Below are 23,048 nucleotides of genomic sequence, written 5' to 3'. Positions count from 1 at the left end.
AGAATTTTTTTTTGCCATATAACCAACCATAAATGGTGCACCTGAGTTGATTTCCTCTTCCAGTTTTGGTGCATTCATAATCGTGAAGTGTCTGGGTAGCCAGAATGCCATATACAATTCAGGTTTGAATCTTGAGGTTACCATTACCTACATGAGTTCCTTGGGTAAATCACCTGAATTCCTGAGAGCCTAAGTCCCTGTTGACATAAGTCAATAATACTGACCTCACAGTGTTGTTACAGGATTAGTAGAAGAATGGGTGTGAATTGCCACTTGCTAGATGACCATCAGTTGTGGTTATTTATTGAATAGGAAACGCCACTGTAAATCTGTACCCTAAATGAAAAAAACAAAATTATTTAGGACTTCTTCGTAGGGATAACTAAATTTTTCACATAGTCGTTCACTCTGTTAGCATATCTGGGAGTAATTTCAACTGAAGTTACCTTTTTTATTTTTGAGAGAGAGGGAGAATGCATGTGTGCATGAACGGGGTGGAGGTCAGGGGGAGGGGCAGAGGGAAAAGGGGAGAGGATCTTAAGCAGGCTCCATGCCCAGCATGGAGACTGATGCAGGCCTCAGTCTCAGGACCTTGAGATCATGACCTGAGCTGAAATCAAGAGTTGGTCGCTTAACTGACTGAGCCACCTAGGTGCTCCTCTGAACACCCTTTCTTTTTTTTTTTCTGTACTTTAGGTTGACATTCTTATGCTATAATATACAGAAAATGAGTAATAAAACATTTAGATCGCCTGACCTATAGTAAATGCTGTATAAACTTCAGCTGTTTATGTAACTGAAAGGGAAAGAAACCCAGCTTCTCAAAGAGCTAATATAACGCATTACCAAGGCCTCAGCTTAGCTTGATACGTAAGTGACTGTTATTTCTGAACAAATATTTTATGATAAAGCCTAAAATATGTCCAGCAAGAGGGAAATACAACCACCACAGATCTCCCAGATTTCAGCTGACTGTTCCTGGTCTGTTCTGCACACTACAGCTGGAGTGGTCTGTCCTAAGTACAAAATTAGACCTGTCACTTCTCTATTTAAAACTTTCGGTTCAGTCCCATTGCATTTGGGATTCATTCATTCACATGTATTTATCAAGAGGCAAATACTGTTTTGAGTGCTGGGGGTAGAGTAGGGAGCATTACCAAAAAAAAATATATATATATACACACACACATACATATATATATACACACACATATATATATCACATACAAACTTTCAAATTGAATAATAAGGATCTGGTCTTCATTTAATATAGAATTATTCCTGGGCTTATGAAACCATGGAATGAGTAGCAGCAGAATGTAGGAAATCACAGTGCCTTGCCACCAAGAATATCTGATGAGCAGCAACCATTTATGCCTGTCTCAGTCCCTGGTACCCTTATAAGAAGGTCACTTTTTCCTTGCTGTGTGGATTTTTTTTTTTTTTTGACATCTAATCAATAGCAGATCTTTCAAGCTGTCCCATGGAAAGACTTATTTATCCAGTAGAGAGACTTACCTTTTGGTTACTTACCTCAATCTTTAAGTGCTCTTATTGAAATGGTGACTGGTAGTTCTTTTCTCATTGTCCCAGACTCTCTGAAAGTCATCCCTGATGGGACAGCCTTTTCTATTTTTTATTTTTAATTTTTACTGCAGGGTTTTTAGAAACACATTAAATTTATTAAATGAATCATTTCTATTTCTCTTGGGTAATTTGCCACTAGAGGGTGCTAGAAATTGCACTAGGCAACTTACTGGTGAAATGATAAGAGGGGGATATTTGGTTCAAATCTTGTAGAAGACTGTTTATGAAGTACGATGACTCAGTCATCATTTGTCACTTTATCTCTTAAGTGTTTGGAAAGTATCCCTATTAAAATAGTACTTTTCAAAGCATGTATTCATTAAATTATCAAAATTGTTATTCAAACAAGTTTGTATCTGTGTCTGTATATACCCTCTCTGCCTTATGCTTCCATATAAACCTACAGTATTTATGGAAATCGTAGAGGTTAAATGTTTTAGTGTTTTATACCTTAATCATAAAACGATTCCATATATTGGTTGACATTGTCTCCCTAGTGTAAATACAATTGTCAAATACAATTTGATTTATTACTGATACTATCCTAAGTTATGTTTGCTAGATGAGCCCAGGTCAGGGACTTAATTAAGTACATGTGATTTGTTGCAAGATGCTCTCAGGAGAGAGTGAGGAAAAGAGAAGTAGCAGGGGAAGAACCTAAACAGCATGTGGTCTAAGCTGGGGTCTAGATTCAGGCCGAGTCCCTGGAAAGTTTTGGAGCCAAAGTGAGGAGGCAAGCCATTGTAGCTATGGTAGTCATTGACTGTAGGCTGTAGAAAGGTGTAATGTAACCTCCTAGGTGAGATTGTGACTTCTGTCTACCTTTGGCCTTTCTTCAGAGGCAGAGGGAGGCAATTGTGGGCTCTTAGCAGCTGGGGTATGGGTACCCCAGCCTGCAAAAGTGTGATCTGGTAGACCACCATTCACGTCTACTACAGATGATCATTCGCACTGGCCACTAAGCTATAACTGTGTAGCTAGGCAAATGGCTTCTTTGTTGAGGTATAAAAAGAATGATTTATGAATGTGCTTAGTTGTTCTTATTTATTGTTTTTGTGTATTTTCCTGTTAGTGAAATTCTCTGGTAATACCATCCTTGGGTAATCATTTCCAAGTCTAGACCTCACAGTTGGACATGGTTTCCTTTGTAGCTTTTTCTTCCCTGTTGGACCAGAATCTTTGGTTTTCAAGTCATTTGGCACCAGGAGTAAGAAATGACCTGTGGTTTAAATGGGTCATCCTTATGGAGATAGTCAGGAGTTGGCCATAGCCAGTTACATATATGCAGTTATGAGTTGGTTTAATCCATGTAGTGTTTTAGTGCTTTCTCTGAAACTTACAAAGTTTTGATCTAGAAGATTATTGTACAGTTAGTCTTTAATTACTCAAACTGATGCAGTATGCATAAATGGTACCTATAGGTAGTTAATCCTGTGACTATTTTACTTTCAACCTTTGTACATACTAAGTCTTTCTTCAATGCTGTCACCATCCCTGAGAAAATGTGCTGATTTCTGTTCCTGACTTAGCTCTACTACTGTTTCTGACCATTGAAGGAATTAAGCAAATGGGTCAAGTGGCCCTCGTTAATTTAAAAACTGTAATTGGATTAAACCTAGAATCCTGGCACTTTTATTATGTCTCATCTAGATCCTTTATTATGCATCTTCTAGAAGATACAAATGTTTATGCCCCAAACAAATGGCCTACCTTGGTGCTTTTTATGAAAATTACTACTTATGATTTCATATGTTTTTACTGTGTCTCTTTTGTTTACTTTTAATATCTAGTTATTTAATCATGTTTTAGATTCATAGCTTTTCTTTACATGCTAGAAGAATAATCTATTTTAGTAAGTCTGTCTTCATTAATTTTAGAAATTTTGGGTGTTTCTGATTTTACAAATGAAAACAGTGGCCAATTCTAAAAAATAGTTAGGTTAAATGGCTCAAACTCTCCTTTTTTTCTTTTAAAATTATATTGAAATACTTCGTTTTATAGGTATGTATTTTTCAAATATTTGGAATTGAGTGTATAATTAACATTATCTGTTATATAAGGGGATTTTTAGGAAATAATGCTTACTTGATAAATTTGTAAAATCAAGTGCATTTTATTTTACATTGTTTTGAAATTTACCTACTTTCAAAAAGAGACTTGAGGGCATTTTCAAAGATAGATTAAAAAGAGGGAGCCTTGGGGCTCCTGGGTGGCTCAGTGGGTTAAGGCACTGCCTTCGGCTCGGGTCATGGTCTCGGGGTCCTGGGATCGAGTCCCGTGTCGGGCTCTCTGCTCAGCAGGGAGCCTGCTTCTCTCTTTCTCTGCCTGCCTCTCTGCTTGTGATCTCTCTGTCAAATAAATAAATAAATAAATCTTTAAAAAAAAAAAAAAAAAAGAGGGAGCCTAGGGGCGCCTGGGTGGCTCAGTGGGTTAAAGCCTCTGCCTTTGGCTCAGGTCAGGATCCCAGGGTCCTGGGATCGAGCCCTGCATTGGGCTCTCTGCTCAGCAGGGAGCCTGCTTCCTCCTCTCTCTCTCTGCCTGCCTCTCTGCTTCCTTGTGATCTCTGCCTGTCAAATACATAAATAAAATCTTAATAAAAAAAAAGATTGATCAAAAGCCAGATAAAAAGGAAGCGAAGTAGATGTTATGATGTCTGGGATGAGACAGGCATAACTGAGTCTTATATTTACTTCTGAGATAACTAAGAGGCCGATATGAAGGGAAAACTCTGTGTCTTGCATAATTTTCCTTTTCTTTCTTTTTCTCTCTTTTTTTTCTTTTTTAAAGATTTTATTTATTTGAGAAAGAAAGAGAGAACAGGAACAGAGGGAGCGGCAGAGGAGAGGGAGAAGCAGACTCCCTGCTGAGCAAGGAGCATGATACAGGGCTTGATCCGAGGACCCTGAGATCATGACCTGTGCCAAAGGCAGATGCTAAACTGACTGAGTCACCCAGGTGCCCCATAATTTTCTATTTAAAGAAAAGGCATATAAATTCAGCTAGAACGTGGCTTTCAAGCTCTTCTGATTATTACCCATAGGGATAAAATAGGCACATTTTGTATTACAGCTCAGTATGTGTATTTATGTTATGCATATAGACATACAGACATATGAACACACACACACACACACACACACACACACTTTTCCACTAATACTTACATGGTATTTGTTATCTGCCAGAATGCTCATATTAATTTATTTAATCCCACACCTTATAATGTAGGAATTATTACTATCCCTAGTGAAGAAATTGAGATACTGTTATCCTTATTATTATTATTATTTTAGAGAGAAAAAGAGAGAGCACAGGTGGGGGTGGAGGGAGCAGAGAGAGAGGGAGAGAGAATCTCAGACTCCCTACAGAGCACAGAGCCCAGTGCGGGGCTTAATCTCACAGTCATGACCTGAGTGGAAACCAGGGGGTCAGATGCCCAACTGACTGAGTCACCCAAGTTCTTATCTTTACTGTTCTACCTGGGGTAAACAGTTTTACGTAAGGTAAAGAGTTATCTTAACTGTTTTACTCAAGGTCATATAATTAATAAATAATACATCTAGGGCTCAAACTCAGGCAGTCCAGCCCAGAGTCTGCGGGTTAACCATTGCTCTGTACTACCCTCTTTTCCCCTCCTATGTGCTCAGATTTGTTTACATTCATATATACATACCCAGGATCATGCATATATGAAGAGAAAACAGAGGTTCCATGAAATACTATATATTGTATATTTGGCTCTCTTTTTAGTTATTTAAACTGCTTTTTGAACCCACTAAATTGATACCATCATCCACTCATGGGTCACAGCCCACTGTTTGGAAAAAACCTGTTCAGAGAGGCTTGTGACAAGTGCTGAAGTTATCAAATGGTTCTTATATCGTGACCATTAAATCATATCATGAGAAAAGCGTCTTTGACAAAAGAGGTGGTGGTATTATTGAAAACACATAATTGTATTCTGGGTCTCTTTAGAAAGTGATACAAGTAAGTTTAAAGTACTTTACTGATAGAACCAAGCTGCTGCTATGGTCCAAGTGAGGTGCTTCCTGTTGCTCTGTCCACACAGGGAGGTTTTGGACAATTACTGTGATGGACAAAAATGTTTCTTTTACTCTTTCTTTCTTTTAGAGCGGGGAGGGGGAGAGGGGGAGAGAGAGGGAATCTCAAACAGGCTCCACAGACAACACATGAGCCCAAGGCAGGGCTTGATCTCACCACCCTGAGTTCATGACCTGAGCCAAAACCAAGATTTGGATGTTCAATGAGTCACCAAGGAGCCCCAATAATGTTTCTTTTTGATTCTAAGGTCTGATTAATCTGATGTTTCAGGTGAATCTTTAGAAGTACCAGATTATGGTTAGTCGGTGTTACTGTTGCACTGTGAATGTATGTTTTTGTGGATGACCATGCTGCAGTAAAACACTGCGGGGAGGCTGCTTCCCTGGGGTTGGTGATGGCGGGTGTCCAGGGGTTCATACCTACCCCTGTAGCATTACTGTGTACCCTCGGCTCGCCTGTTGACTCGGGTACCATTTTCCAAGAGCAGAACAGGTGAAACTCAGAATTCCATGACTGTCTTTCTTGCTTGGCTCCATTTCTGACGTCGCCATCTTGGGATGAATGAAGTTCCGCAGGGGAAGAAGGAGGGAAGGCAGGTGGCCTGTCAGTCCCCAAGACATAGCATACATGGGAAGACAGAAATGTTTCCCCAAGTTAAATTATATATGAGAAAGGGATGGGGCTAGGCATTGTAATTCGTTCTTCTGTGTTGTAGCAGATTACAAAACAGGGGCCATATATGGATGTCATTGTGTTAGGACATTTTCCTGCTCTAGAACGGTGGCATCTAAGTTTCCTGAGTTCACTTTCACCAGGGAATGTTGCCAGGAATCATGTTTAATCCCCAAATTAAAAGGGATTACTTCATGAAGCTCATTGTTCCTTCCTCAGAGGAACAGAGTTGGCTGGGTATAGCTTTGCACCGCAGATTCGCATTACAGGTTTCTTTTGTTAAGGACTCAGCTTCAACTTTCCATCAAAATTATCACCTGAGAGGAAGGTATTTGGCTGTATACTAGAGAGCTCTTTGTTTGGTCCAACCCATTCACTCTTGTTTGTCCATTTTTCTTTTTCACGCGCTCAGCATTGAGTTTCCCTGATGGGGAAACTCAGTTTCAGTTACTTGCTAATAATGCAAAGTGAGTAAAATTAGACAGTGTAGGGTTTAGTGGAATTTACGGTCAGTGGAAGTCAGACAAGGAAGCAATCATACGAATAAATGAAAAGTTGTGTTTCTGATCATCCCTGTGACAAAGAATGCATGGTGTCATGAGGACATAGAATTAGAGGAATTGTGCTAGTCTAGGAAGTCGAAAAAGGTTGGCTGTCTGAAGGAGTCAGCTAAATGAGGTGGGGAGAAGGTGGAGAGAGGTGGGAAGTCTGATCCTTTCATTATATTAAGGCTTCTCCCTATCTTAAGGACAGTTGGAAATCAACTGAGCTGAGCCAGAAGGGCTATATTTCTCTCAACAGTTTAGATGGCAGGGCAAAAGTGTTTACCACGTTGAGGATAGAAGTAAGCGGGGAGGCGTAGTTAGTGTGCCTGATGGCCAGGTCCCTCTTGGACAAGATGGCAGTAATCTGGAAGGAGGAGAGAGGGATGGGGTCCAACAGTGATGAACATGATCCTCTCTCATCTGACGTGATTGGTACTTGTGGTTAATCAACAAAGGTTGGTAAAGGTGGAAAATCACTTTGAAACGATATATATAAATACTCTGAACATATTATTTTCACTTAAAAAGGATATATACGCATTCACTTATCAGTCTTTGTTGGCACAGGACCTTTGAGAAGAAGTTCTTAAACAATAGTTTATTTTCTATAAACTACCCTTGTAGTGCATCACCTAAAATTAAGATTCAGATTCTTTAAAGTGGAGTGAGAACCAGACGCATTTGAAGTACTCTGAGTACAAAATCTTTCTAGATTTCCACAATTTTCCCCCAAGCCTTTTATACTGTTCCGCCCACACCTAGCTTTTCAGCAGCTCTTTTTTTTTTAAGTGTCTTGCTTTTATGTAGTTCTTCCGAAGTATTCAACCTCATTTTTCTTTTTTCTTTCACATTTGCATTTTAGTGGTTTATGTAATATATAGTTAAATTACATAATAACAGTAACATCTACAACAGGAATCAATGGGTAAGGCCACGAGTATCCGTGAATGGTAGGAAGCAGACGGCTGAGCTGCACAGAGACAGAAGTGCACGGGGAACCAGCCAACTCCTGGCTTTCAGTGTGCAGCAGTGTTGGACAGAGGGAAGGAGAGGTCTCATGTCTAAGAGGAAGTCACTAAGAATTTCTATCATATATATTTTTTTAAAGGCTGCAGTTCAAGTACAGTAGCTCCTGCTACAAGTTTGGTATGAACCCAAAGTGTGACGTGGCTGATAAGCAGTGTGTAAAATGCACACAGTTGTAAATAGCATTAAAAACAGTTTGAGTGGGGCGCCTGGGTGGCTGAGTGGGTTAAAGCCTCTGCCTTCAGCTCAGGTCAGGATCCCAGGGTCCTGGGATCGAGCCCCACATTGGACTTTCTGCTCAGCGGGGAGCCTGCTTCCTCTTCTTTCTCTGCCTGCCTCTCTGCCTACTTGTGATCTCTGTCTGTCAAATAAATAAGTAAAATCTTTAAAAAAAAAAAAATAACAGTTTGAGTGACATGAAACCGTGATCTCACAGTGGCTGAGCCATTTGGACCCCAGTGAGAGCAGCATGTCCTAGGTGAGCACTATAATGAAGCAAATAAACTAGAGGCTTGCTAGAAAAAACGGTCCTTAACCTCTTTTTCTAGAATAGTGCATGTACACGTATGTAAATGTTACATGAATTTGATCTTAGGGCTTTCTGAAGTGATTGCTGTTATAGTCTGTAAAAATATTTTTTACCAGATTGTGAGCTCATTATCATTTTAATGCAAAGATGAAATGCTACTTCTTAAAACTTTTTAATGAATTCAGATTTTACAAATAAAGTGAAAAGATCAGTTTAATTGTGTTCAAAATAAACTTCAAAAAGTAGTTGAAATTGTGAGGTGGCTTTTGAGATGGCGGCGTGAATGTCATCTTGTTTTAAAACTGTCAGTCAGTTTTAACTTTTCTTTATTACGACAACAATTGCTGAAAACCTGATTCATAATGGTAATTGTGGCGAGAGGAATGGGATTCCTACATTGGAAAAGCAAACCGAACCTATTCCACGGAGCTAGACGTTTCCCCACGATTCTTGGTTTTAGTTCCTTTCACATTACTTGCTTTATCCTCAATCTGTTGAGGTCATCGCCAACAAGGTTTGCCAACATTGTGCTGTCTGTGTCGGCCAGGATAGAATTCTAAATCCACATTTCAGTTTGAACAGAAGTAACTTTCCTAAGATAGCTGCCGTTTTCCTCTGAGCCATAGCACTCTTTCTCCAGCTTTGGAGAAGTTTACCTACGTGTCTTGATCCAGTTCTCCTCTCCCCAAAATGGCTGCATGGCTAAACAAGCACACAGGTCTAAAGCGGAACCCAAAATGATGTCTCTAGGGCCTAGAATTGAAGGATTTATTTCATTCCTGTGATCACAGGTATCTATCAAGCTAAGTCAGGAATTAAGCCTTCTTGTCATGGATTCTTAGAATTGACTTTCCCTCAGTCTCAAAGTAAGGAGAACTTCTACCTCTCCATCAAGCCCTATAAGACTGGTCTTCTGGAAAACCATGAACTCCATGCCCTCTTTGCTCATATTTCTTAGCAGAGTATCCTGAGAAGGCCCTGGTGGTGATGTATTCAGTAAGATTCACGGCAGTACATGGGACTTCTGTGAGGATTCCTGATGAAGCATTTGAAGTCCTTGCATGTGGATGTGGACATTAAAGTCACGCAAAAGCAGGAAGCTCGGTCTCTTAAGTAGAAAAGCCAGATGTGTTGCCAGACATCCATTTAGGGGCTCCATCTGAGCAGGAAGTACTGTTGTTTATTTTTTATGGCCAAAAGAGTTTTCACCATTGGTAGCCTCTCCAGTCTGCAAAAGATGCTTTCAAAATTGGAATTCTTTAACGATGTCAGCACACACAGAACGAACGAAAGCCAGGAGTTGGCTGTACTAGAAGGCAAGCAGTCATTCATCTGGTTACAAACAGAAAGGATATAATATTGCTGTCAAATTCCAGTTCTAGTGGCCCCTCTTAAAATACTGGAAAACACGTGGGTGGTTCTGGAGTGGATGGTGCTATTCAGTAGAAGGACTGCTTTACTCCCTCCCTCTATACTAATCTGGAAACCAGCCTACCCAGGGAGGTGTCTCCTATAGTGACTGTGTTTTCCTCCCCCCTGCAGTGTGATAAGCAGCCTTATGGGGGCTTCAAAAACAAGGCCATTTGGATGCAACTGTGTTTTAGGTAGGCAGCCTACTCCTAAGATCCTGTTTGTCTGAAATATTTGTTATTTGGAATGTTATAAGGCACTTCTCAAATTTTGTTGACAAAAGCATCTTTGGCACTTACTATGTGATAAAAGTACTTACTGTAGCTTTAGTTAATCATGGCAATTATAAGTAAAAACAGAAGATTTGTAAGCTTTACCACACTTTTTTGCCTGAAATTTTTTGATAGATGAGAAAGTAATTGTATTGGCAGGCTATATGCAGACTTTAGTGTATGTTATTGGCAAGCTTCTGGATATCATCACATGGCAAAGAAGATGACTGTTTATTATTTGACAGATAGTATATAATGTAACAATAGGATGGTTTTATGTTATTTGACATATCCATTATCCTATGTTATCTTATATTTATGTGGAGAGCATAATGGGACATATTTTTAAAGTAACAGGAAAGAAATCAAAGAAAAAATGTTTTTAACTTACAGAACACATCAGTGGAACCTCCTAGTGGTGAGAAGTCTCAAAATCATTTACTTTAAGATTAGTTTAAGGAATAAGGACGTTTTGTATAGGTGAGATGGCATGGTGGTTTTAAATATTTAAAAAATTATAGAAGAAGGGTAATATTCTTTTCTGTAAGTCCAAAGAGTGTAGAAGGACCAACAGATAAATATTATAAAAGGCTTGTTTCCACTCAATATAAGGAACATTTTCTAACATTTCCATCTCCCCTCTCCATCAGTGAAATTGGTCATTTTGCAAGATTTTCTCCTCTTAGAAGTTAATAGCTCTGTGTCCATTCTGCCACTAAAACACCTAACCTCTGTTGTCACTTCTGTTTAGTGTCTGACTCCTTCTTTGGTTGCATGTGAGGTCATTCACTGAAGGGAGGCAGATGGAACGTAGTTCAGAGTGTGGGCGTGGGGCTGATTGGGCAAATATGTTCTTCTCTGCTTTAGTTTCTCCATCCGTGCGATGGAGGTAGTCCTCCTCACCTCCTTACAGGGATGCTATAAGAAAGGAGTGAGTTAATGTACTTCTGAAGCACCTGACAAGTACTCAGATGTCAGGTGCCAACATCCTGCATTGGTCAACACTTACGCTGGAAGACTAGCTACATATGCCTAATAGCCTTTGTTGGAGAAGATATATGGGTAACATAATTTCTAAGGAGCATTCTGGAGATGGGAATCTCAGAGAACAGGAATTCAGGGCAGATGCCGTGTGTATGTAGGGAACACAAAAGCCCTATACTTATAGAGGACTTCACTTTCTACCGAGTTTATATAATGGCTGACTGTGGAAGATACAGCACATTTTATTAGAATATTTTCCAGCTTCGTTTCGGTGCTTCTGAATAGATTAGCTTTTTTTCATTTTTATACTTCAGTTTAATTTATCAGGTTCTGAAAGTTGTCATTTTCTTTTTTTTTTGGTTCATTTTCACCTCACTAAAATCTCAGTCTATAATTATTTTATTTACAGTGAGATAAGACACAAATCTTTTGTGAACTTTCTCTGTATTCCAGAATGTGCTTGGTATGTTTATGGTAGTGATTTTACTGAAACCCAGAGCTTCGGACTTATAGTATTTGTAAAGAATCATTTTTTAAAATTTATTTTCCGTAGAAAGTGCGGTTCCCTGAGCTTGAATCAGTTCTGCCACTTCTTGCTCAAGTCTTTGGGCCTCTTCCTTACATTCCTTGAACCCATTTCCTCATCTGTAAAATGGAATTACTCAAAGTACCACCATCGTTGGCCGTTCTGAGGATTAAGTGAACCAATATGTGGAATATGTTTAGCACAGAGCCTGGCATAGACAAGTTCCTTAGGAAATGTTGGCTTCCCTCCTCCTCAGGAGTATCGCAGCCTTTCTCTGATCCTTACGTCTGTGTATATCATCTGTTGGTACTCACTTACTTCCTGAAGGACAGACCTGAATAACACAGAGCTTCCTTAAAGCTCTGTCCCACTAGTGAGTGGATCCGAACAGAACTGTGTGCTAGCCACTGTGAAGGTCTGGGCAGAGTGCAGGGAAGCAATGGTCTGGGTTGGAACTCGGACTGGCTCCAGAATGGTCTGACAAAGTGTTGAACTTTAGAAGTGGGACTGGGCTTACCCATCCCAGAAGGTGTTTAGGGAAGAGAATTTATACGCTGTAGAGATGAATTAGGGACCTACCCCTGCCCTCTCACAGTGGTGGTCCTGCCCTTCTGCCTCCCTCCTCCTTGTTCCCCTTCCAGCCCTCTCCCCTTTTCTCTAGGGAAATAGATGCGTCTCAGGCAGAGCAAGTGCTCTGCCTGAGATGGACCCTGCACCTTCCAGTTCCCCCAGTTGGGGGAGTGGTGCCACACACAGGATTTGCCCAGCTGAGCACTTAGGGAAAACTTGGGGAGGCTGACCCACTGAGCCACGACTTACTGCCCAGTGATGTAAAGGGGCTTCTGTCAGCATTGCTGACATTTTAGGGCATTTTAATATATTTTTTTTAAGTCTGAAGATCTTTTTTGTTTGAAAGTGTCAGCTTATGTTCCTTTAGACTTTTCTGTAAGTATAGAGGGATACTTGAGGTGTTTGATTTAAATGTATGAGATTCTTATTAAGAACTGTTTTCATTTGTTTACATCAACAGCAACACCTGGAGATTTTATCGGATGTCTAAAGTGTCCTAATTGTTCCAGAATTGGTTTGTGGTTAATTGACCATAATAGCGGCTAGTTTCCTACAGCTAAAAATATTGAAAGAATACCAGTAAAATATAACTTTGTCAGCAGTGGCTAGATATGTAACTACCAAGCTTTGGACCCAGAAATATACTTGGCATACAATTGAAGAAATGTATACAAGAACTGTTTTTTGAAGATTTGATTTATTTATTTGAGAGAGAGAGAGAAAGAGAACACAAGAGAGAGAGGAAGTGCCCAAGCAGAGTTGGGGGACACAGAGCGAGAAGCAGACTCCTTGCTGAGCAGGGAGCCCGATATGGAGCCCCATCCCAGGACCCTGGGATCATGACCTGAACTGAGAAGGCAGCCACTTAACTGACTCAGCCACTGACTCAGCTACCCAGGCGCCCCTATGAAGGAACTATTTGAAAGAGCAGTCAAGATACTTTTTCATTCAAAGAATGTTTGTTACGCATTGTAACTTTCAACTTCCAGGAAATAACTGTTGTGTATGGTATTTTAGTTGTTTGTATTTTTTCTTCTCATTTTCAGCTTATGGAAAAGTATTTCTGGTTCGTAAAATCAGCGGTCACGATGCTGGCAAGCTGTACGCCATGAAAGTCTTGAAGAAGGCCACAATAGTGCAAAAGGCCAAAACCACAGAGCACACAAGGACCGAGCGGCAAGTCCTGGAGCACATCAGGCAATCACCGTTCTTGGTGACCCTGCACTACGCTTTCCAGACAGAAACCAAACTTCATCTCATTTTAGGTAAGTGTCCATCGTCGGTAGACTTCTTGACGAGAACGCTTTCTCTTGGGTCTTAAGTTGCAACGAACGGAAAGGGCAGCATACTGTGGACTTAGAAGAAATGAAACGTTTTGACCTTCAATTCTTCTCTTTGTGGTGGCAATTCCTGGCACATCCTGAATTGCTCTGGATTTGGGACCTCCCAACCTGAAGGAATTTATATTCTTCTATTCCACATTTCTTTCTTAATCTCAAGAAATACTTGGATCATTGGGCATGTCTGCTTCCCTGGGCCCTGGGCTTCCGCTTACATGTGAGGAGCTGAATGGGGAAGCGGGCCACGGTTTCTGCTTCCGGAGTTCTCAGGAACGTCCAGGTTTGGGCAGACAAAGGGATATTTATGGAAATCAGTAAGTGGGAAAAATAAAAAAGAAAGTCTTCTATTCTTGGAGATCCTTTGCTTTTCTGGTGATAAACGTGCACATAAAAGAGATGCCCACCAGCGAGTCAACGGATCACTCCCATTTCTAACCCACAGGCCCTTCCTGAATCCTTTCCTTGCCAAATAGCGTTGGACCATCATATATGAACTTCGAAAATGTCCTCTGCTACATGTTGCCAGATTGCTTTGCAGAAGAATTACACCATTTTCTGTTCCTACTAGTAGTAGATGGTGGTCCTGCTAATATCTCACTGTGTCATCATTTGTTACAATTTTCATCCCATTCTTGTGATAATTTGCATTTACATGTTATGATCTCCTAGTTATGGAACTGTTCTGAGAATTAGATGAGCTAGAATTTCACATAGTTCTCTGTAAGCATTAGCTATTTTATGAGTGCCTATAGTATGCCAGCACCATGCTAAGTATTACCCATGGTGATCACTAACCCTCACAATAGTACTGCTAGTGTCCCCCCATTAGTGATGCTGAACATTCGAGAAGCTGTATTTCCTGAAGTTACAGATCTTGGGTAAACTTGAGAACGAAGGTTGGGACGTAGGTCTGACTCATTTCAAAGTCTGCCCAGTAGTGCTGCCTCTATTCTTTGATAACTGATCATGCAAACAGGTTCTTAAATATACTGGGCAATTTTGTTGAATGCACTTTGGAAATTATACTTTTGTAAATGATGCCTAAATTTGCATTCACTTTTTGAGTCATGAGGTTACACTGCAGGCTCAGTTTGCAATGCTAGGCCTCAGCTAAGAATCCTAAATCTCTTATGTAGAGAGGCCAGATCCTCCCCTGCTCTGCCACAGTCCCCATTAATGTCATCGTCTGTCTGATGTTCCTACACGTCAGTATCATTTGGCTCCTCTTTCTGCCTCCTGTGCATGTCTGCTTAGCTATGTTATTTACCTGTTCTTAAATATGTATTCCTGGATCTTTTTACCTGGTTGCCAGGGGACAGAGCATTTTAATACAATGGTTTCAACTATTAGAGCAGCAGAACTCTTACCCCAAGGGAAAACACAAACGTTCAAATGGAAAACAAACAGAAATAAATACCACTACCTAAATCTAAGCTCAAGGGCACCAAGCCCGACCAGTTTATTTCTATCCCTGCCCTATAAGAATTTCCAGGGAAGCTTTAGGAAGTCCAGGAAGATTGGTTGAAAAATAATTACCTTATTTAAGCTTCTCCCTTTACAGTAAACCAGCTCATAAAAGTTAAATCATGTGCCTAAGATGTAAGTGGTGCAATCCAGAAGTAGCCAGAAGTAGCCAGAACCCAGGCTCCTAGAGCACACCAGCACGCGGCAGCTCTTCTCTGCCCTCTCCTCTCTCTCCTTCTGCTTCTCGTCATAACCGTACTCCGTCTTTTCCATTTCTTCTTACTGCTTATTGTAAATAGTGTAGTTTTTGTAAATCATGTTTTTAATTTAAAAGTAGAGGAGTGGAATATTTTGCATTTGATTAAAAAATTATAGTCTTTAGTGTTGCTTTTTAGCTGTTGGCTCTCCATTAATTGTGCTGTCAGTGGCCCATAAATAAACAAATGCAGAACAAAACAGGAAAGCCTGTTTCTCACGCCAGCTCACGAGTAGAATGTGGACTAGAATAGCACCTCGGCTCCCTCATGGGTGAGGCCATGCGTTTGGAAAGCATGCTCTCTACTTCCCCGCTTCATGGATATATTTAGCATAATTTCTCTTTGTGAGTGTTTATAGTTGTTATTTGACTTTAAAGACAAAACTTTTCAGAATCTTAGAACAATACTCTATTATAAACTGTCTTTATGGTTCAGTTTGTGGTGCTTAGAATGTGCAGTAGGTTTAGTTTTCAAATATCATATTATATATACACGTAGCCCTTGTCTTAGTTTACTCGAGCTGCCATAGCAAAAGACCACACACCGGGGAGCTGAAACAACAGAAATTTACTTTCTCACAGTTCTGGGGGCTGGAAGTCCCAGATCCAGGTGAGGGTGGGGTCAGTTTTCTCTGAGGGCCAAGTACTTGCCCCAGGCCTCTGTCCCTCCCCGGCTGGCACCTGGCCTCCTCTTGCTGCCTCTTCACATGGCCCTCCCCTGGGGGTGCTTTCTGTGTTCAGTCATCCTCTTTAGAGGGATCCCAGTCAGACTGGATTAGGACCCACCCCTGCTGGCCTTGTTTTGTAAAAGTATCATAATAACCTTTAAAACCCAGTCTTCAAATACAGTCACATTCTGAGGTACTGGGGGTTAGGGCTTCAATATATTAATTTGGGGGTGGGTGGGGACCCAGTTCAGCCCATAACTATCTCTAAAGTTTATTGATTAACCTGACTTTATCCAGTTTTGTGTCCTCTTAGAGGTTAATAGCAAGAATTTTCATGCAGAGCTCTTCAAGGACCCAGCTGACCTTTTTGTTTGAAGAATAAGTCAACATTATAGGTCTTTTTTTTTTTTTTTAAGATTTTATTTATTTGACAGAGAAAGATACAGTGAGAGAGGGAACACAGGCAGGGGGAGCGGGAGTGAGAGGGGGAAAAGCAGGCTTCCCAGGACTCCGGGATCATGACCTGAGCTAAAGGCAGACCCTTAACGACTAAGCCACCCAGGCACCCCAACATTATAGATCTTTTTAAAACACATAATCTATTTTAAAAACTATTTATTACTACAAAAGCATGTATGTGCATATAGAAAATACGGAAAAGCAAAAATAAGAAAAACATTTTCACTACCCAGCGTTTATGTTCTTATATAGCACTTGGTTATTACTTAGTATATATCCTTCTAGATCTTTTCATGTGTGTGTCTGCATGCTTGTATGTTTTAATCAAATGAGGTTGTCTTGTACCTACAGTTTGTAACCAGTGGGTTTTTTTTTTTTTTTTTTTTTTTTCAGTTAATGATGTCTGCCTTTCCTGGTTAATAAACTTAAATTTCATTTACTGCCCAGTGGTACCAGCTATTTATTGCTCATAGTAAACCAATCTACAATTTAGTTGCTTAAACAGTGACTTATTTTCTCATAATTTTGTGAGTTGGCTCGGGGGATCTCTGCTGGTTTGGCCCCGGGCTGGCTCACACGGTGTGTAGCTAGCTGGAGAGTTGTCTGGGCTTAAAGCACCAAGACGATTTTGCTCTCATGTCTGAAAGTTGGTGCTGGCTATTGTCAGGGGCACCTCTCATCCTCGTGCAGTAATCAGCTTCTTCACAGCACAGCAGCCTCCAGGCAGCTCAGGAGAGGCTGCCAAGAGGCTAAAGGGAGAGGCTGAGAGGCTTCCCCAGGCTAGGCTCTGGAACTCACACAGTCCTGCCTCTAACACAACACCTGCCCAGATTCAATGGTATGGAAATAGACTTCGCTACTGTTTGTTTGTTTTTTTAATTAAGGTATAATAGACATACAGCAGTTTATTAGTCTTAGGTACATAATGTAATGATTTGGTATTTCTATATACTGCAAAATGATTAAGTAAATCTAATGAATGTCCCTCATCACACCTAGTTACAGAATTTTGTTATTGTGATGAGAACTTTGAGGATTTAACCTCTTAGCTATTTTCAAATGTGCAATACAGTGTTACTAACGATGGCCACCATGCTGTACATTCCATCTCCATGACTGACTTATAACTGAAAGTTTGTACCTTTTGACTCCCTTCACCCATGCTGCCTACCTCATCCCACCTCTGTTTCTGGCAGCCACCTAACTGTTCTTATGAGCTTGGTTTTGTTTGTTCGTTTGTTCCTTTTTAGAGATTCCACATGTAAGTAAGATTGTGTGATATTCATCCTTGTCTCATTTATTTCACTTAGTGTAATGCCCTCAGAGTCCGTCCATGTTGTCACGAATGACACAATTTCATTCTTTTTTATGACTGAATAATACTCCATTGTGTATACACGTGCCACACTTTCTTTTTCCATTCATTGTTGGTAGACACTTAGGCTGCTTCTGTATCTTGGCTATTGTAAATAATGCTGCAGTGAACATGGGGGTACATGGATTGAGTTCGTGTTTCTGTTTTCTTCAGGTAAATACGCAGTAGTAGAGTTGCCAGACAATATGGTTTTCTATTTTTTAATCTTTCTTAAAGATTTTATTTTTAAGGAAGCTCTACACCCAACATGAGCCCAAACTCATAATCCTAAGATTGAGAGCTGCATGCTGAATGAGCCTGCCATGCACCCCTCTGTTTTCAATTGTTTGAGGGCCCTCCATACTGTCTTCTACAGTGGCTGTACCACTTTGCATTCCCACCAAGAGTGCACAACAGTTCCCTTTTCTCCACATCCTCGCCAAAGACTTCACTTCCTAATGAGGGAACTACAAATAGTTTGTGGCCATCTACCACACAGGTCCATCCATGTTCACTTTTCACTAATCATCACATAGTATCCCTTGCAGCTGATTTGTCCAAACCATGACCCAGTCCAGGAACCTGAACTTGGTTATTATGTCCCTGACATTTCTTAATCTGGAGCATTCTCTTTTTTATAGTGGTCTGAGAATATGTCTTGTAGTATCTGTTAGTTCATCCCTCTGTCTGCTGGATTCCGGTAGTTGGAAGTTAGAGCTCATCTGGATCAATTGACATTAAATGTTTTAGCTGGAATAAATCATTGGTGGTATTGCATGTTTTGTATTATATCCCATCAGGAGAAACTGATTATCAGGTTGTTAGTAATGCTGAGAATCAATTGCAGAGGTGACAGTCTGCTCCCTTTATAACAGGGCTATGTTTTTCCCTTAGAAGTGAAAATAACTTGTGTGATGTTTTGACGTCTTATGGTTTTAACAATTAACACTCAATAATTACTTGCTTAAACCAACTATTTAATTACGAGTTACAAAATGGTGATTTTCTAAATCTATCATTTCTTCTATATTTATGGGCTGGCATTCTTTTGTCAAGTACGGCTTTTATTAATCAGTCCTTGGTTACCCTGAGATATAGTTTCTAATGGAAAGGCAAGAGTCATTCCCTTTACCTGTCAGTATTCAAAGGAAGAAGTTAAAAAGCTAACTCAAATGGGGCTGCATTTCAGGGTCCCTGATACCAACTCCCATCATTCCTAACCAGAGGTAGCTTGCTCTGTTTACTGTTCTGCTGTTCTTTTCCTCACTTAGCAGTGTATCCTAGAGTGCACACTGCAGTAGTTCATAAAGACCCTCTTGTTCTTTTTCATCACTTCGTAGTATGCCATTCTGTTCTGCAGTGTGTCTGATCAGTTCTCTGTTAGAGATGGGAGGGCTGTTCCTAATCTTTTATTTTGTTGCTCCAGGTATAACTTGCACATGTCATTTCCCACTTGCATAGGAAAAAAACAGTACTTGATTCCTGGAAGGATCTGTATTTTGCACATACTCTTCCCGAGGAGTTGGACCATTTTATGCTCCCGCCACATTGCATGCGAGCACCATTTTTCCATGGAGTGCCGTCACACTTGGGGACATTTATGTGTCTCACAGGTGAGACATGACTGCTCTGCGTAGAGCTGATGTACATTCTTCTTTGTCTTTGCTTAGGGTTCAAAGGTCATTTTCTTTTCTTCCTGAGAATTATTTATTTGCACCCTTTGGCCATTTTTGTCTTAATTTTCAAGGAGCTCTTAGAGAGAATAACGATTTGCAATGTGCACTGTAGAAATTGCCCTGCTTTCCATTTGTCTCTTGACTTTATGATGTTTTTACCAGGTAAAACATTTAAATTTACATGTGGTGGAATTTATTTTAAAGCTATTTTTATGGCTTATGGATTTTCAGTCATAAGCCATAAAAGATCTTCTCAGCTTTGAGGTTATAAAGGAATTCACTGATTTTTTTTTTCCCAGTGCTTGTATAGTTTTATTTTTTGCATAGAGTGTTTTGATAACATGGGAACATAAAATAGTATCCAACCTAATCTTTTTCAAATGGCTCCTAGTTTTTCTAGCACCATTTGGTGAGACGTCCAAGTTTACACTGACTTGAGCTCTGCCTTTCCCATATTGTATTTTATGTTATTTTTTGAAAGATTTTATTTATTTATTTGGCAGAGAAAGACACAGCAAGAGAGGGAACATAAGCAGGGGGAGTGGAAGAGGGAGAAGCAGGCTTCCCGCAGAGCAGGGAACCCGATGTGAGGCTCGATCCCAGGACCTTGGGATCGTGCCCCACGCTGAAGGCAGACACTCAATGACTGAGCCACTGAGGTGCCCTGAATATTTTAAATTCTCATATATGTTAGGATCTGTTTCTTATTCTTCGTTGTGTTTGGTTTCTTGAGTTGTCTTCCATAATCATGCTGTTTTCGTTTACCAGAGTTCTACAGTGTGCTTTAACCTGGCAAGACTAGTTCCCTTTATCTTCCATTGCTCTTATTTTTCAGAACCTTCTGGGGGCCCATCATGTTTATTTATTTTTTTAATAAGAACTTTAAAATTGAATTGTCTAGTTCTGGGGTGGGGGCACCTCGCTAGGGTTATTTTCATTGGGATTGTTTTGATTTGATTTTTTTTTTCTTTTTTTTTGAGAGCGAGGAAGAGAGAGAACATGTGCAAGGCGAGATGGGCAGAGGGAGAGGGAGAATCTTCAGCAGGCTCCATGCCCAACACAGAGTCCAGGGCGGGACTCAGTCTTACCACCCTGAGACCATGACCTGAGCCAAAACCGGGAGTCCACTGCTTAACTGACTAAGCCACCCAGACACCCTGGGATTATTTTAAATTTAAAAAAAAATTAGGGAAGGGCACCTGGGTGGTGCACTTGGTTTAAACATTGGACTCTTGGTTTCGGCTTTGGTCATGAGCTCAGGGTGGTGAGATTGAACCCTGCGTTTGGCTCTACGCTCAGCACAGCATCTACTTGAGAATCTCTCTCCCACTGCCCCTCCCTTTCGTGTTCTATCTCTCTCTCTCTCTCAAACAAATATATCTTTCAAAAAATGTAGGGAGAATTGATATTTTTATGATACTGGTTATTCCTGTTTTAAGAACATGGTAAATCTCATATGTTGAAATCTACTTCTGAGACCTTCGGGGGAGTGTTTTGTCATTTTCCTCCTACCCAGATTTCCCAAGTTAATCTTAGATATCCTGTCATGTGTTGCTGGTGTACATGGGGTCTTCTCTTCCACCGTATCTTCTAGCTGATGTGAACAGTCTTCGTACATTAATTTATACCCTGCTGTCTCACTGCATTTCTCACCCTCCTGCAGCACCGTGTCCCGCCCTGTTCTTTCTCGGCCTGCCCACAGCATGCTACTTGTTTTTGTCTCTCAGTTTTGCTGAAGGAACAGGTCGTGGAGGTTTATAGTCATTCTTGCTGTTCTTTAGGAGGTGTTGAGAGCAGACGTGGAAATTCACATCTAGATTGCTACCACAGTCCCCCTAGGATTCATGGCTCATTGGGGACTTCATGACCAGGCTCATTCCCTTGGGATAACATTTTCCTGATTGGAACAAGCTTCTCCAAGTGATAAGATTATTATAACATTGATATTGACAGATATTTACCTCTGATGTTTGTCAGCTATTGAGTGTAGTATTCCTCTCAGAACTGACTATTACAACTATGTACAACATGCTTTCTTCAGTGGGCCATAGCCTTCCATTCATTTCTGGTATTTCTCTGCTCTTCAACCTCAGGGCTTAGGCATGGAGACTAGACTTGTCCTCTGGGCTGTAATTTGTTGACTGATCCTGTAAACCCGTCTGTTATAAGTCACATTTCTGGTCATTGTGTTTTGTTTTATTTTGTTTTTAATTCTACATCATTATTATCTTCTTAGGCTCTTTTGTAATTTCTATCTAATGGCATCATATGGATTTATTGGATTTTCTCCTTTATATCTTTTTTAGCATTTCCAAATCTTGTAACATGCAGACCATACTTCCTTTTAATAACTTTTTCTGTACTTCATCTGTTCTCTCTCTGTCTCTTAAAATTCGTGTTCATTTTAACTGCAGTGGGAGGGACATCTATGTAGAAAATGATCTATAAAAACAAATTTTCTTTTGGTCTTCTCTGATCTGTTAGCGATAATTTTGTCAAAACACCAGCTGATTTATGGCTGTGTACACCACTAGATTTATCAGCAGAGTTAAGATATACTAAAGAAGACAGTGAAGTAGCAAATCACAAAGGGTTTTACAAAGATGATGCCAAGGAGCATTATTAACAACAAATGCCATCCCGCCTTTGTAGACAGTTCTGTCACCATGAATCACCCTGTCAGTATGAATTAAAGGTATTTAAAATACTAAATTTCACTTTTGAGTATTAACGTCTCTCAAAATTTACGTGAAGCTGTTGCTGAGATGGTTAAGAGTTGGAGTGGACCATGATGCACAGCAGTCAGTGGTATGTGGCGAAACAGACAGTAACTGAAGGGTTTCCTTGCTTTGAAGTCAATATGACTGACTCTCAGCAGTGATAGAGATGCCTTAGAACTTTATCGTGATTTTGATAAGCTGGAGTGTACTCGCAGGAGGTGCTCTTAGAATGTTGAGCTACAGTCAAAAGAAAAAATAAGATGGCTTTGGCATGATGTTAAAAAGAAATTGTTTTCACATGTGTGTGTACATCCTGTTAAACAGACTGTACTTGAGATACAAGACAAGACGAGGTGCAGTCAAGAGATTTGGGTGGCCTGGAGGAGGAAGAGTAGGTGGAAATGAGAACCAGAATGTGTAGGAGTTAATGTATTTGAGGCCAATCTGAAGGAAGAGAAGAATTTGTAAGGAAAAAAAAAAAAAAGAAGACTAAGTAATAGTGTATGGTGGGAGTAGGAGAGGAGGACAGGTTATGAGACTAAAAGCAGTTAGCTCTTTGGAATTTGCCACCACAAGAGGAAACATGAGAAAGAAATACTAAATAAGAGACTTAGAGATTTAAAGGTTAGAGGGATGCCTGGGTGGCTCAATCAGTTAAGCATCCAACTCTTGATTTCAGCTCAGGTAATGATCTTGGGGTCTTGGGATGGAGCGCCACATTGGGCTCTGTGCTGGGCATGGAGGCTGCTTAAGATTCTCTCCCTCTCTTGGGGCAGCTGGGTGGCTCAGTGGTTTAAGGCCTCTACCTTCGGCTCAGGTCATGATCCCAGGGTTCTGCGATCAAGCCCCGCACCGGGCTCTCTGCTCAGCAGGGAGCCTGCTTCCTCCTCTCTCTCTCTCTCTGCCTGCCTCTCCCCTGACTTGAGAG

At 40.5% G+C, this 23,048-nt stretch overlaps 1 protein-coding gene across 4 annotated transcripts in view; it reads left to right on the top strand.

Annotated features, from left to right (window-relative positions):
* RPS6KA5 (ribosomal protein S6 kinase A5) overlaps positions 1 to 23,048 on the top strand; it is a 177,053-nt gene that overhangs the window by 59,469 nt on the left and 94,536 nt on the right. For all 4 annotated transcript variants that reach the window (XM_082733935.1, XM_082733938.1, XM_082733936.1 and 1 more), the window contains exon 3: positions 13,230 to 13,448. In XM_082733935.1, the coding sequence (XP_082590061.1) occupies positions 13,230 to 13,448 (219 nt within the window). The remainder of the gene's footprint in view (positions 1 to 13,229; positions 13,449 to 23,048) is intronic.

This window comes from Mustela nivalis, assembly GCF_964662115.1.
Source record: "Mustela nivalis genome assembly, chromosome: 6".
Classification (NCBI taxonomy): Eukaryota; Metazoa; Chordata; class Mammalia; order Carnivora; family Mustelidae; genus Mustela; species Mustela nivalis.
The sequence above is the reverse complement of the archived record's forward strand: the minus strand, read 5'-3'. Positions and strand labels throughout refer to the sequence as shown.